This window comes from Pyrgilauda ruficollis, unplaced genomic scaffold (assembly GCF_017590135.1).
Source record: "Pyrgilauda ruficollis isolate IOZ18807 unplaced genomic scaffold, ASM1759013v1 scaffold73, whole genome shotgun sequence".
Lineage (NCBI taxonomy): Eukaryota > Metazoa > Chordata > Aves > Passeriformes > Passeridae > Pyrgilauda > Pyrgilauda ruficollis.
The window spans coordinates 1,451,484-1,464,905 of record NW_024529155.1 but is presented as its reverse complement, the minus strand read 5'-3'; the positions used below and the strand labels follow the sequence as shown (position 1 = coordinate 1,464,905).

At 44.4% G+C, this 13,422-nt stretch overlaps 1 protein-coding gene across 1 annotated transcript in view; it reads left to right on the top strand.

The window, feature by feature from the left end:
- The first annotated feature begins 755 nt into the window (after window positions 1-755).
- The window catches only part of PAH (phenylalanine hydroxylase), a 33,244-nt gene continuing 20,577 nt past the window's right edge, over window positions 756-13,422 (top strand). Inside the window, exons 1-2 of the mRNA XM_041485937.1 lie at window positions 756-853; window positions 4,916-5,023. Of these exons, the coding sequence (XP_041341871.1) occupies window positions 812-853; window positions 4,916-5,023 (150 nt within the window). The 5' untranslated portion in view covers window positions 756-811. The remainder of the gene's footprint in view (window positions 854-4,915; window positions 5,024-13,422) is intronic.

Genomic DNA, 13,422 nt, shown 5'->3' with positions numbered 1-13,422 from the left:
CACACGTACATCATCTGCAGTTCTACATCTTCCTGCCCTGGAGCTCTGACCTACTCTTTCCTGCTCCTTTTCTTCCTTTATCTTCTTCCCTTTCCCCATGCTCAGGCTCATACCCCAGTGTGAGGTTCATGCTGCTAACTCCTCTCTCATGCTTCCCCTGTACTGGCTGTCTCTCTCCAGTGTCCAGTGAGCACAGTGGTGTCTCCTGCTCTCTGAGCTCTTTGGCAGCAGCCCCAGAGGTCCTGCTAAAGGACAAATCCCTCAGCTGCTGTGCCTTGCCAGAGCCTTCCGTGCCTGACGTTTGACATCCAAAGAACACATCCTGGAGAATGTCTGATATCTGTCCAAGGGGAGTGACCCCGAGGTGAAACCCACCTGCGGCTGAACACGCAGCTGCAGTGGGAAAGAACGGGCTGCAGGCTGAACTGAAAACCATGTGTTGACTTGAAAAAATGAAAACAGCTGATGTTGATCAGGAGGAGGAAGGCTGTTAATTCAGAGCATGCTGCTCCTCCACATTGGGTGCAGACAGAAACAATCTGCTGGAGAGCTGCTCCACGCAGGCGTGGGACTCACAGGGGATGGCCGGCGTGGAGCTTGGTGTGCCAGGAGTGGGTGGGGGGGGGCGTGCAGGGAGAACGCCCCCTTGGCATGCTGTCCAGGGGAGGGAGCTGGGGAAGGGAATGACTTTGCCTTGGCTGCTCCACTTTAAATACCTTTGCACAGATCTCTGGCCACTGCAGTTAAGCCAGAAGGCTTCACCTGCTGTAGTGGAGGGGCCTCCCTGTGTGGGCATTGCTGCCTCTGCAACATGGACTCCCAGCACTGCAAAATGAATGGTGACTCTTTCCAGGTAAGTGATGGGGTCTGTGCCTGCCTTTTGCAGAGGTGGAGAGGTGTCCCGCCTCACTCCTGCGCTCCTATGCTTGTCCTCCACTCTCTGAGAGGCAGTGTGACCCAAGAGGGGAAGAATCAAGGTGGCCTGTCATGATGCTTAGCAGTACCTGAGCAATTTTGGCAGCTCCTGTATTTGTCTGCTGTTAATTGTACTCACAAAAAACGCAGAGAGAATGCAAACAAATATTGTAAAAGTATCCTTGTGTACATGGCAAAAAGACAAAGAATCAGAAAAGACTAGAAGCTTATTGGAAGTCTTAAACGTGTGTGATGAAAAAAAGCTGTCTTCTTTTGTTAAAGGAAAACAGATGAAATTATGTGCTCTTCTGGTGTAGCTTTTTGTTAAATTTGGGGCTCTCTTGTTCTCTTTTTTTAATGTTTACTGACTGACTGACTTTGAACTCTTTGCTTTGGGAAATACAGGAAGGACCTGAAGTTCATGCCTTTTAAATACAGGCACTGATGTTACTGCAGGGGCAAGTGATGTAACCTGAGGCCAGCATGGTTAATTATTAGGACAAAATTCTGCACTTCTCTGTCCTATGCAGTGCTGCTGAAGCCAGAGACAAGCTGCATCAGATGTGCAAAAAAAGGGGCTTCTATTTTTCATAAGAGCAGAAATGCCAAAGAAGCCTCTATTCCTACTTTGTGTGCTGAGGCTGAACTCCCACAGTATTTCTCTAGAGTCTCACCTTGCTGCTTATCCAAGTTGTGTAATTGCTTTGTTCCAATGATGACTGCCATGATGAGCATTTAAATGCCTTAAGAAATCTGACTTGGAAACTAACTCCATTTTGCATATCTAGTAAATTTGAACATTACAGCAGTGAGGTGAAAATTTTATATCCCTGAAATTGCAAGAAAAACTTTACCTGGCTTTACCAGTGTTGGAATTCACTCTGAAGGGCTTTAGCTAAATGACTCAGCAATGGATTAGAAGGCTGACAGGATTGTGTTATTGACCCCTAATGCTGCCACCTGTGTCAGAATGGCAATACCAATCTATGTGCAGTGTGGCTAACTAAAAATGCAGGTTTGTGCTCAGGTAAACCTATCCTTGCATCTACATAACATTTTGTTTGAGATTGCATACTTGCAGGGGATATAGTGCAAGGTCCAGGATGGCTGTTCATCCCCTTCAACTGGTTCTTATTTTATTTCCTGGAAAAAAACAGGTCTGGAAGAAAATTGGAGCTGAATTTATGCACACTATAAATCACATATACATATCACAGAGACAATATTTCAACACAATAAAATTGTTTATTCAACTCTGAATCATAATCACAATAGTAACAAAACAGTAGAACTATCCCAAAGCTGCAATTCCTCCATGTATGTTGAGGGACTAGAAGTTAAAGTCCAAAATGAGAATGGAAAAAACTGATCAACAGTTAAAGCTATGCATAAGTACAAAAAGCTCAGCAATAATGTGAGTGCCTCTGTTTTTGCTGCTGTCACCTCCAGTGCATGTGTTGAGGTTTATTATCTGCAGTGTGCATTGATGCAGGCTGCCTCTATTATCCTGATAAGAACTGGGTACCAGGAAAACAATCATTTTAGTCTTCTCTCCCTTTGCAATTAAAGATGTCACCTCTGTGACAGGCTCAGGCATGGACTGCTGCTTGTTAAAAGACCTTCCAGGGAGCTGAGGTTCAGATGTGCAAGAAGTTAAGCAAGTATGAGGCGGGTTACAGCACTAGTGCCTGCTCCCTACTGCAATGTGTCTTTCTCTTAAGCATCAATATAAATCAACTTACAAGAGTGGGAAAATGACTGAGGACAGATTGAAAGCAGCTGATCTTAACAAATCAAAGCTAGTGACCAATGAGTTTGGAAAGGTTTTTTAAGGCTTTTTTGTCTAATCTCATTGTACAAAGAGATCAATTGTTATCATCAGGATTACCTTGCAGGACTTCAACTTTGCACTACATCCCCTGCAAGTATGCAAACCATGAATTGTTTGTCACACACATTCAAGTCAATCTGTCATATAAGTTGGTTCTCACAGCATGACTTGGCAAGAATATTTTAAATATATAGCTGCATGTCTTTTAGAGCAGTTTCACTGCAGACAGTGAAAACCAAAATCTCGATCCGTTGGACAGACAATGGTGGAGCCACTTCCATCCTTGAGATCAGTTTTGGCTGTGGTGGGTGAAAACAGAAGCAATGCATGGATAGTATTTAAGATGACAGTTTTGGTCACACTACCATAAAATTTCAGTACTACAGACATTTGTTTTGGCTTTTGCCAGACTCCTGTCATCGTTTTCCCTTGTGGTTGCTTGAGGTGTAAATGGGCTTCATTAGCCAGCTGACACATCCAGCACTTCCAGCTGCTTTTCCTCTTGGTCCTCCCCATGTAAGAGCTGGGCTGACTCCCTGGCAGCATGGGGACTCAGGAGACACAGAGGTGCTGCAGGAAGTGTCACAACTGAACAGGTGGCAATCTTCCTTCTGGGGCAGCACTTCTACTACAATTTGCACTAGAGGTCCCTCATACAGCTGGTTTTTGCAAAACCTTTGCAGCCTCTGGAAACAAAGCCAGACAGAAAAATGTGTGGCCAGTCTGCTAGCAGCAACCTTGGAGGCAGCCCCAGAGATGGCTTGAAGAATCAGCAATTATTTACTTTACAAAAGAAGGCAGCTCTTCATAGCTCTGCCTCAGGAAATGTAGACCCACCAAGAGCTTTATGGCTTCAGGGCAGCTGGCTTTGATTGTTAATTTGTCTTCTACAAAGGCTATCTTTACTGAGGACAATATTTGGGAACTGGGACTCTTTTTACTCTGATTTATATGTTCAGTTGAGCAATAGCCATAATGAGAGCAAGCTCTGCCCAAAAATACAGATCTTTATAAGGAATATTTGAATGGGTACCTTGAATCAAGCTTTAACCCAGGACTTGTTACACCAGAACTCCTCTGTGTTGCAGATGTCTGGTGTGATCTTTGAAATAACAGCCACAGGCAATTTGTCCATGGCCAGTAGATGTGGAATAAATATGCAAATAAGACATTAATGCGGCCTCCAAAAGTTTGTGATGGTTGTATACATCTAATTTACTCTGATATTATAAAAATTAGGTGGTTGAAATCTCAGCAGGCATTTACCTGCCATGCCAAGTACCCAGCTTTCAAGATCTGCCTCAACTCCAGGTCTCAGTTTCCTCTTTCAGAAGGGGTGAAATAGCTCTTCCCTTCTTAACAGGGCTTTTGTGAAACTAAACACATGTAGAGACATGCAAAGGCATTATAGTAATGAGAACTATGAAAATAATGAAAATAAACCTTTGAGAGTACTGGAAATTGCCTTTTGGAATTTGCAGAGTAGAAAATCAATAAGAGAAAGGGAACAAACATAAATGAAAGCACATCTTGCCCTGAGTCTTTACTCATTACGGGATTTAGGGAAGATCTAAATGTTTGCTCCAACATTTTTCCTTTTTTTTTCCTTTGATTTTCTTTGCTTGATGTTGTAGTTTTGTTTTAAAATCACCTTCCATATCCTTCCTGTGAATACTACCTCTGTCCTGGGGATACCTGGCAGGTACAAACAGAACTGAAGGGAAACACAGACCGTGGTCTGCATCTCTGCACAGAGCTCATCTACATTGCTCTGCTTAACCCTGAGTGCTGATGGAAAGGAAGCCTGAGGGAAGGATTTTGCACTGGAGCTGAAACCAAAGTGCAGCAATGTCTCCAGTCATCCCTGAGGGGGGAGGTGAGGCAAGGATGGTGTTAGGTTTATTTGCATGCCCTTTTTGGCTACCTTGCTCTCACAAGGGCTCTAGTTTGAGAGAAGGGGTTTGTGTCTCTACCATGATGAATCAGAGCAGCCCCAGAGCTGCTCTGCTCCTCACAGAAGCAGGGAATCTGCCTTGATTCCCACTCAGAGCTGTTTCATGCCTTCTTTACATCACTGGTGCTGTGCAAAAGGGACAGGCAGAAAGGCAATACTGCCTCCTAGGGTGAATGGGAGTAATTTTTGTTTGTGTATTTTTTCTTTCCTTTCAGGAATCTAGCTACATTGAAGACTCCCCCAGTAAAAATGGTGTGATTTCTTTGATTTTCTCCCTGAAAGAAGAAGTCGGGGCATTGGCTAAAGTTCTGCGCACATTTGAGGTAAATATTTTCCTTCAGGTCTTTACAATTTTATATTGTAGCCACACCTTCTTAGGGTCTTGGAGGTTGTGTTTGTGATTCTATTTCATTGCTATTACAGGGGAAAGCAGCCTCCATTTCCTTTCTGGGCTTAAAATCCTTTAAAGTCTTGGGGCAGAAGTAGCTTTTTTAAACTGAAACCTCGACCTTTAACTGACATGAGGGTGAGAAAAATGAATTTTTTCCACTTAAGAGGGAAATATTTAATCATAACTGCTGTACTAAGAGGTAAGGGTGAGTTGGGCTGTGACCTAAGATTGACTTATAACCAAATAATTTGCCTTATAACTTGTAAGGCAAATATGACCTGCAGGTGAGCCACGTGACTCACAATGCACATCTTGTCCACCCAAAAAAACCTGATATAAAAGATTCTACTATCTCCCACCTGCAGTACTTCTAGAGAGTGGGTAGAGGGTGCCTACAGAACAGCACAAAAATGACAGCACTTTTTTTAACACCAAAGGGATTCAGTAACTTATGCTGAGTGATTTGGAAAATTTTTTGGGGAAACAAGGAGCTATTTACCTTTCAGGACATTGTGTGCCTATTTATTCTTGCAGAAATATTTCCCAGACGTCATGAATGTTGTTTGAAAAGCACAAAATCCTTGTGGTTCAGGATGGTTGTGTTGCAACACACAGCTGTGTACTCTGTGCTCCCAAGTAAATACACTTTTATATTGGTTCTGTGGCTTTTTTTTTTTTTTTTTAATGCAATAGCTGTGCCTGAAAACAGCAATTTCTTTAGAACACTCTAAGAAGTTGTGGCCTGCATATTTTCCATTCATAAATTGAATTTACTAGGAAATGAGAGGTTGTGTGTTATGGATACAAAAGAAAAATAATTATAAATTTTAGGACATGTTTGATTCATTAAGATAAAAGGAAATTCCCTAACAACAGAAGAGCAAGTCTAAATCTGTGAATTGACTAGTAAAATCCTGCAAAATGTCCATATGTCAGTGATGTGCATGTCTGTAAATGAATTAATGAGACTGTTGATATTCTCTTATTAAATGCATTGATGTCTACTAACTAAATTGCTGTCAGCTCTAAAGAAAAGTTTGTAGAGGAGCTAGTATAGGAAAGAGAGAAGTAACCATTTCTTGGACGTGACTTTTCTTGCCCCAAAGCAGATACCCAAAATAGACCAACAGAGTCACTTTTTCCCAGTGGCCCTGATTGCAGCTGAGAGGTTGGGACTCGGGTGGTTTTCCACCCAACAAAGCCAACTCTTTCTGTGCTAACTTCCAGCCTCCTCCAGCACCAAGGCTGGACAAGACACCTGCCATAGGTGCCCTTATATCAATTTTACATTTGGCATTGTGATGGATGGATGGATGGATGGATGGATGGATGGATGGATGGATGGATGGCATTTAACGGTACAAGGACAACTCCTCACGGCTGTTGGTGAATTCCTGGTGTAAACCAGAGAAGCCTGTGGGCTGTTGTAACTCCATTCCAAGAACTCCACAGAGGTGTAAGTTTTACATCCATGCACAGCTGGGAAAACCTTCCCCCTTTTCCATCTGGGCCATAGCTATGGTGCCTCAGACAAACAGACTGTGCTCACTGGCATCCACAGCACAGACAGGGAAAGTGGTGATAGGCAGGTAAAGAGTGGAAAAAAACAGGAAGAACTTGAGGGAATTTTTTTTGTCTTGTACTCCTTCACTGTCTAATAGCATTAGCTGAGAGATGCTACTGGAATTAGTTCAGTCTCTCTGTGGGTGGGCTCCTTGGGCAGGGAGACACCCAGCCTTGTCCCCTGGTTTGTGTCACCAGCTTGCTGCTGGCCTGTGGAAATGTGGTGGATTTGTCTCAGAGGGGCCTCCCAAGAGGAGATGTGAGGGTGGCTGCTCCAGCTGTCATTGCCTCATGCAGCCACATGCAGGAGGAAAAGAGAAAACTGACAAGCCACAAATAGGATCAGGCTGTTTCCCGGAGCAGATGTGGTGCTGCAATTGTTCACTTCATGGAGGGGGTCCACACCTTGTGCAGCTGCTGGTGCTGCTGGCCACGTGTTGCATGTCTGTAAAGCTTCTGCTCCTCACTGAGGTGGGGTTGCCCAGACTGCTGGCACCTCTCTGGGCACTCATGCATGGCAATGCAGGCAGAGGGCACAGACCTACCCTCTCCTCCCAGCTCAGATTTGGGAGTGATCAAGGGACAGTGCCTCCAGCACTGGCTTTGAGGATTTTGCCTCTTTTCTAGACAGTCTGTAAAACTAATCTGGGACATGAAAGGGAGAGGAGGAGGGTTGAATGAGCTGTAAATATGAAAGACTTGAGAATTTGCCCTCTCTCCCAGGAAAGGAAACATGGAAGCAAGATCCAGACTGAGTCATAGGGAATTGAGGGGATACCTAAAGAAAGGAGAAATCTTGAGGAGCCATCAGCACACAGGATGTCTTTCTGTAGAGGAGGTTTCTGCATGGATCTGGAAAGGCTCATCCTCTCCTTTGTTTAAGAACTGGAAAAAAAAAAAAAATTACTCTGTGGGAGCATTGTTCAGCCACACTTGAGTCCCTTCCTGGGATGCACTCCCAGGTTCACACCCTGCCCATATCCTATTCCTGTGCTGGGGTGAAACTGTCCAGACTTTAGCCCCTGTCACAGCTTGTTCTCCATGGGCAGCAAGACAAAGGGACACCAAAGGGTGTGCTCTAGCCTGGGCCTGCCCCTGGATATCATGAGGCCCAAGACTTCTGGCTCATCAAGCATCATGGCAAGTTGAATCACTAGTCACCCACAGAGCAAACCACCCAGGAAAGGAATTAGTGTCCAAACACAGCCCAGATGGAAGGGGTAAGCCCCCATTATGGGAGCCAGGATGGACGGAAGGTAGGGGAGCCTCCTCCAGGCAGGGGGAGGCTCAAGGCTAAGAGCTACAGAGTGCTCATGGCACAAAATTATGTCCTCTAACTGAGACCCCAAGTTTAAGAGAATTTCAATGTGTTTTGTGGAAAGAGTAATGTTTGTCCTACTCAGACATCCCTCAGGGTTGCTCATGCAGTTGGCAGAGTACTGCATGCTCACATTTGTTTTTTTTCTCAAAGACCCAAACTCTAGTTTTCAGTTCAGGTTCCAGTTGCACACAAGTAATTGGTGACAGTGACAACTTTTGTTTTTCCTATGTAGCTTGAAGGGCTTTTTCCTGAGTAATATTCTCAACGAACTTGGCTCTTTTTGTCTGCTGGCTTTAGGTCCAAAACATACTTGATTATTTCCACTTTTTTCTTATGTTTGCTCAGGAAGACCCATCTAAACACCTGACCTCAGCAGGGTCCTAAGCTTTTCTGATTGCTGGCTCTTGTCCCTTCTCTCTGGTTTGCAAATCCTTGCCCGACTGCACGAATCTGTTCCTCCTGGACTGGCACAGCATAGAGCTATGCCACTGCTGGCAGTACAGCCCCTGCAGCCCCTTCTTCACTGTCCTGTGGAGAGATGTGTCTGCAGGGCCAGATTCACGCTCTGGTGTGCTGTGAAGTGTTAGCAGCTCAGTCATGCTCAGCAATAAGCAGATTGCTAAAGCTGAATCCACTTTGCTTCCACACTAGCTGCTCTGTTTGTATGTTGGGATGTGGCAGACATTCACTTTTTGCTTGTCAAACCCAATTGTTTTGCACTTGAAAAGCCCCTTTGTCACCTCTGTCCTCATTGCAGGCTTGAGGGTGGCTGTAGGGGCAGCACAAATCCACCAGCAGGGTCTTTACACCGACTTAATTTTAATTGGATCTGCTGTACACTGAGGTACTACTTGGTGTAGCTCTGTGCTGTTGATTTGTGTTGTAGAAGATGACAGCTAGGCAGCCAAAACTTGAATAAATACCTTCATCTGAAACAGAACAGCACACATGAGTAAAGTACCATGCTTAAAATCAGGAAGACAGAACAGTCATAATGAAATTGTGTTTCTTTTTTGATTCACTGGATACATAAAAAATGTTCAGAGTACAAGTTGAGGCCAAAAAAAGAGAGAAAACTTCCAAGTTTCTTATCAAAACTGAGCACTTTGGGTTGACCCAAGTGTTACACTTGGTAGAAATATTTGTTTCTCTATAGTGATAAAAACCTATTGAAATTGAGGAAGCTTTTTTAAACAGCAAAGTTCATTCTGAAAAAAAAAAAAAAGAGTGAAGAAAACCCCACATTGTTCCCCCTCAAATATTGCCTTTTCTGTTATTAAATACATTACTAAAAATATCAGAAATAAGAATTTCTATATACAAAAAGGATTGCCTTCAGTTTTAATTGCAGATTTTCCACATGAATTTGTGAATACATGAATATTCTCTGAAGTTCTTTTCCTGATGGATTTACAAGTAGTAGATTGTCAGCTGTTTTAAGTGGCAAATGTTGGAATACATCACAAGTTTGCTCAATCCATTGTGAGAGAGGAACCTTCTGTCTTTTCCTCAGTGATGGGACCTCCTCAGATACAGAGCAGGACTTCAGTGCAAGGTGCAGCCATCAGTGGGTAGGGCTCTAGCTCAAAAGCAAAAAAAAGAAAAAAGTTTATTTGCACCAAGTAGTCCTGCTCCCAGTGTAGGTTACTGTCCCATGGGGGTAAGTTACTGTTCCATAGAAGGATGGGATGGGAGTAACAAGCTGTTCTAAATGAGACCTGCCACTTTCAGAGTCAGCAGAGGTAACTCTGTTCTGTTTCTGTTTAGGAGCTTCATTCCACACAAGGTCCTATGTGACTGTTATCTCTTTGTGCCCTGGGAAGGCACTGGCTCTGCAGTGGCTGGTGTTGTTTCCAAATCAGGGGGAGAAAGAGGTCACTTAGGGCAGGGGGTGTGCTGGAAGTATCTGCAGTGATGGGTGAACTGGCTTGCCTCTGCCACAAGACAGTTTTTTCATTATACTGTACATGTGCACAGCAGTGATCATTTCATTACACTGCTCCAAATCCACATCCTTGGTCTTATCCCTCCTCTTCCTCTGGCCACAAGAGCAGGATTTCTGGATCTAATTGATCACCATGTGTTTGAAGAGAGGAGTGCTCTCTTCACAGCTGCTTATGCAATGCCCCACGCTGCCACGTTTTTGGATTGTCCTGCTCCACGTGATTTGTAGACAGATTCTGCTGCAAGCCTTGTGCCAAATGTCAGGGTTGGACCAGAGTGATGGACACCAGGGGCTGCTCCAGGGCCAGCTGCTCTCTGGCACTCCGTTGGCAGGGACCTGCTCTGAGACACTTTTTCTCCAGGAGTTTGGAAGGGAAACCCTAGCAGTTGTGAAGGAGAAGATTCTCTCTGTCTCCAGCTGAGAAACAGGCCCTTGGACAGTCGAGCTGAATCAGATGGCTGCCTTTGCCTTTGCTTTGGGAATCCATGGCTGAAAGCATTGCTGTACTTACCTAAGTCCTCTGACCTATGAAAATTAAGCACTGAGTCTATACTTGTGCTTCTGGAAGTGTCGTCCTTCAGGAAACCCTGCACTATAACATGACGAGGGTGAAAAAAAAATCTCATCTTTTTTTTTTTTTGGTACCAGAAAGTGCAAGTAAAATCCTCCTTTTGGGAGATTTTACCCAAATTCTCACTTAGTGTTGATTAGTGGCGCCATAGTGTTATTGAAAGTTCTTCATCTGGTAACAGTGTGGGGTCTCCTGATGAAGCCAGACTTCATTAATGGCAGCAGTCATGAAAACAAGCTGCAGCTGGATTTCACAGCTGTACTTAGTTTTAGAACCACATATAGGAGCATTTAGTAATTAGTGAACAGAAGGATGTGTGAGAGTCATGGGAAGTAGTAACCCATAACAATTTCAGAAAGGATCCATCCCTACTGAAAGCTTCCCTGTGTAGCCATGAACACACAACTTTCCTTTTCCAGTGACCAGGCCATTAAACAGAGGGTGGGACTAAATTCTCTTGGTAGTGACCTCAGCAAGACTGCTGGTGCAGTGCAACACCAGTCTGGTTTTCTCCTGCTGGTGTGAGGCAACTGCAGCATAGGTGGTGCTCAGTTAGGATGGAAAACCTGGAACAACCTGGGCAAGGGGCTGGAGCTGCTTCACAGACTCTGAGAGGGAGCCAAGGCTGAGATCCAGCACTGTGAGGTAAGGCAGGGAGGGACATGGGCAATCTCCTCCCTGCATCCACCATTGTCTCTGTTTTAAATTTATATTTGTCTTGCTACCCCCTTCAAGCTCTGTTAGAACTAATTCTAGCTTGATCTTTGAGCTCTGAGAATGTGTCTTGAGACTTCCTTCTCTAATGGGCAGTGATATTGGATACTAGATCTGTTGACTTGGTTATTAAAATAACAAAAGCTGAGTTTTTCCACCCCTCGGAGTGTGGATTTTAAGAAAGGATTAAGAAAAAAGAAACCTACAGCAGGCACATGGTTTTATGTCTATAGGAGAGGGACTGAGGGACTCAACCTCTCCCCTGGTCATAAACCTGAGGAGAAAGAAAGAAGTACCAACCTCCTCTCAAGTTCCTTGCAGCTGTAGTGGGTGGTGGGGTGGATTCATAAAAGACACATCTAATCTCACTCCACGGGCCCATCTGATCCCTACCACCTCTAAAATAGGAAGGGCAAAAGAGATCCATGTTAATAGCTTGGATGGGAACACAGCCACAAACGTGTGACAGTTGAGATCTTCCAAAGGTGTTAGGTTAGGAGTTAGGTTCCATCAACAAAAAATACCTCATAAAACTGGAATAACTTTTATTAGCTGATTTTTGAAGGCATACATTTTCAAGATGTCAATCTCTACTAAAAAGCAGATAGACATTGAAAACTGCTTAAAATGTACAACTAAGCAAAAAAAAAATGCCCCCATTCTCCTTTCTCAGGTAACCATTTGTCTCCAGAAGTTGGCGCTTTAAAGAAGACTTCATCTATTGGGAGAAATGTGATGCAATAGCAAGATTTGGCAACATCAAGGATACAAAAAAGTTCTGAACGGTGTGAAACTATGAAGATTAAACACTAGATGGAGTAGTAGGACTGGAATGAAATTGAGATTTATAAAGCAACTCTAGTAACAGAGCCACTGTAAATATTTTGAAATCAAGGGCTTAGTAGCAAGGCACAGCACATGAGAATACACTTCTCCAGGAGTGCCAGTTCAGGGAGTTGGACATATGCTGCTGGATTCTTGCTCTATAAACAGTCATCAGAAGGGTTCTCCCTTCAGCTTCTCTGTTGTGGGGTCCTGAAATCTCAGCAGAAAGAGGTAACAGGTTGGCTCTGGATGTTGCTGAGTGGCAGATATCCCTCAAATAAACAGCAAAGCAGCTTGACATTCTGTGGGAAGGTGTTCTGCTTCTCTCAGGTGTAAGAAAGGAGGTAACTCTCTCCGTGGGCTTCTTCCTCCATGGGCTCCTTCCTCCATCTTCTTTCCCCCCCCCCCTTTTCTCACTGTCTTAGGTTGTGATAATTTGAGGGATATTGATACTCCTGCTGCCATAAGCGTGTCTCGTGCCCACCCTGCAGCTTATCTCTTCATTCCCAACCCTTGCATCATCCCATTACTGGGGGGGCATTGCTGTCTGTCCAGCTGCTCACTGAGCGTGACTGGAGAGCTGGTACAGTAGAAGAGTCACCTGATCACAAAACAAAGGGATGCAGTTTAAGGAGCCTTCACCCCAGAGAAGAGAAGGTGCTGGGGGGATCTTATTGTGGCCCTCCAGTACTCAGAGGGGTCCTATAAGAAAGAAAGATGGGGACAGAGTTTTAGCAAGGCTGCTTGCGATGGCACATGGGGTGATGGTTTTAAGCTAAAAGAGTGTGGATCCAGAGTAGGCATAAGGAAGAAAATTTTTAGGATGAGGATGGTGAGACACAGCAAAGGCACAGCAGCTCTCTGTGCCTGCTCTCTGTCAGGAGCTCCCAGTGCCTCACCACATGGACAGGACAATGGGCAGTCTGTTTGGGAAGCAGGGCTTTGGAGGCCTAAAACAAACTGTCCCCAGGGCCAAGGACAGTGCTGGCCATTCTCTCCCTGGACAGACAGCCCTGTGAGGACGGCATCTCTTGAGAGCAGCAGTTGGTGAATGAGCTTTTGACCTTTTCAACTTATTGTATTGGTATCTAGCCAAACAATTTGAGTTCATCTGTAGTGTGCAATGCTCAGGAAACAGAGCAATGACATATATGTTTCCTACCAAGGAATAAACTGCCTTTTGTGGAGGAGTAAATCAGGCCTTTGCTGCTGATGGCCAGATGCCCTCCTGCGCTATGCAAGCACTGAGGGGAGCAAAGAAAACCCTAAAGAGGCTCAGAAAGAGGGATGTACAGTTAAAAAATCTTCTATTTTTCTTCCTTGTAGGTCAAAAGTAGATCCTAATGGCATTACTTTGTGGATGAAATCCTGACTCCACTGTAGCAGGGGGTT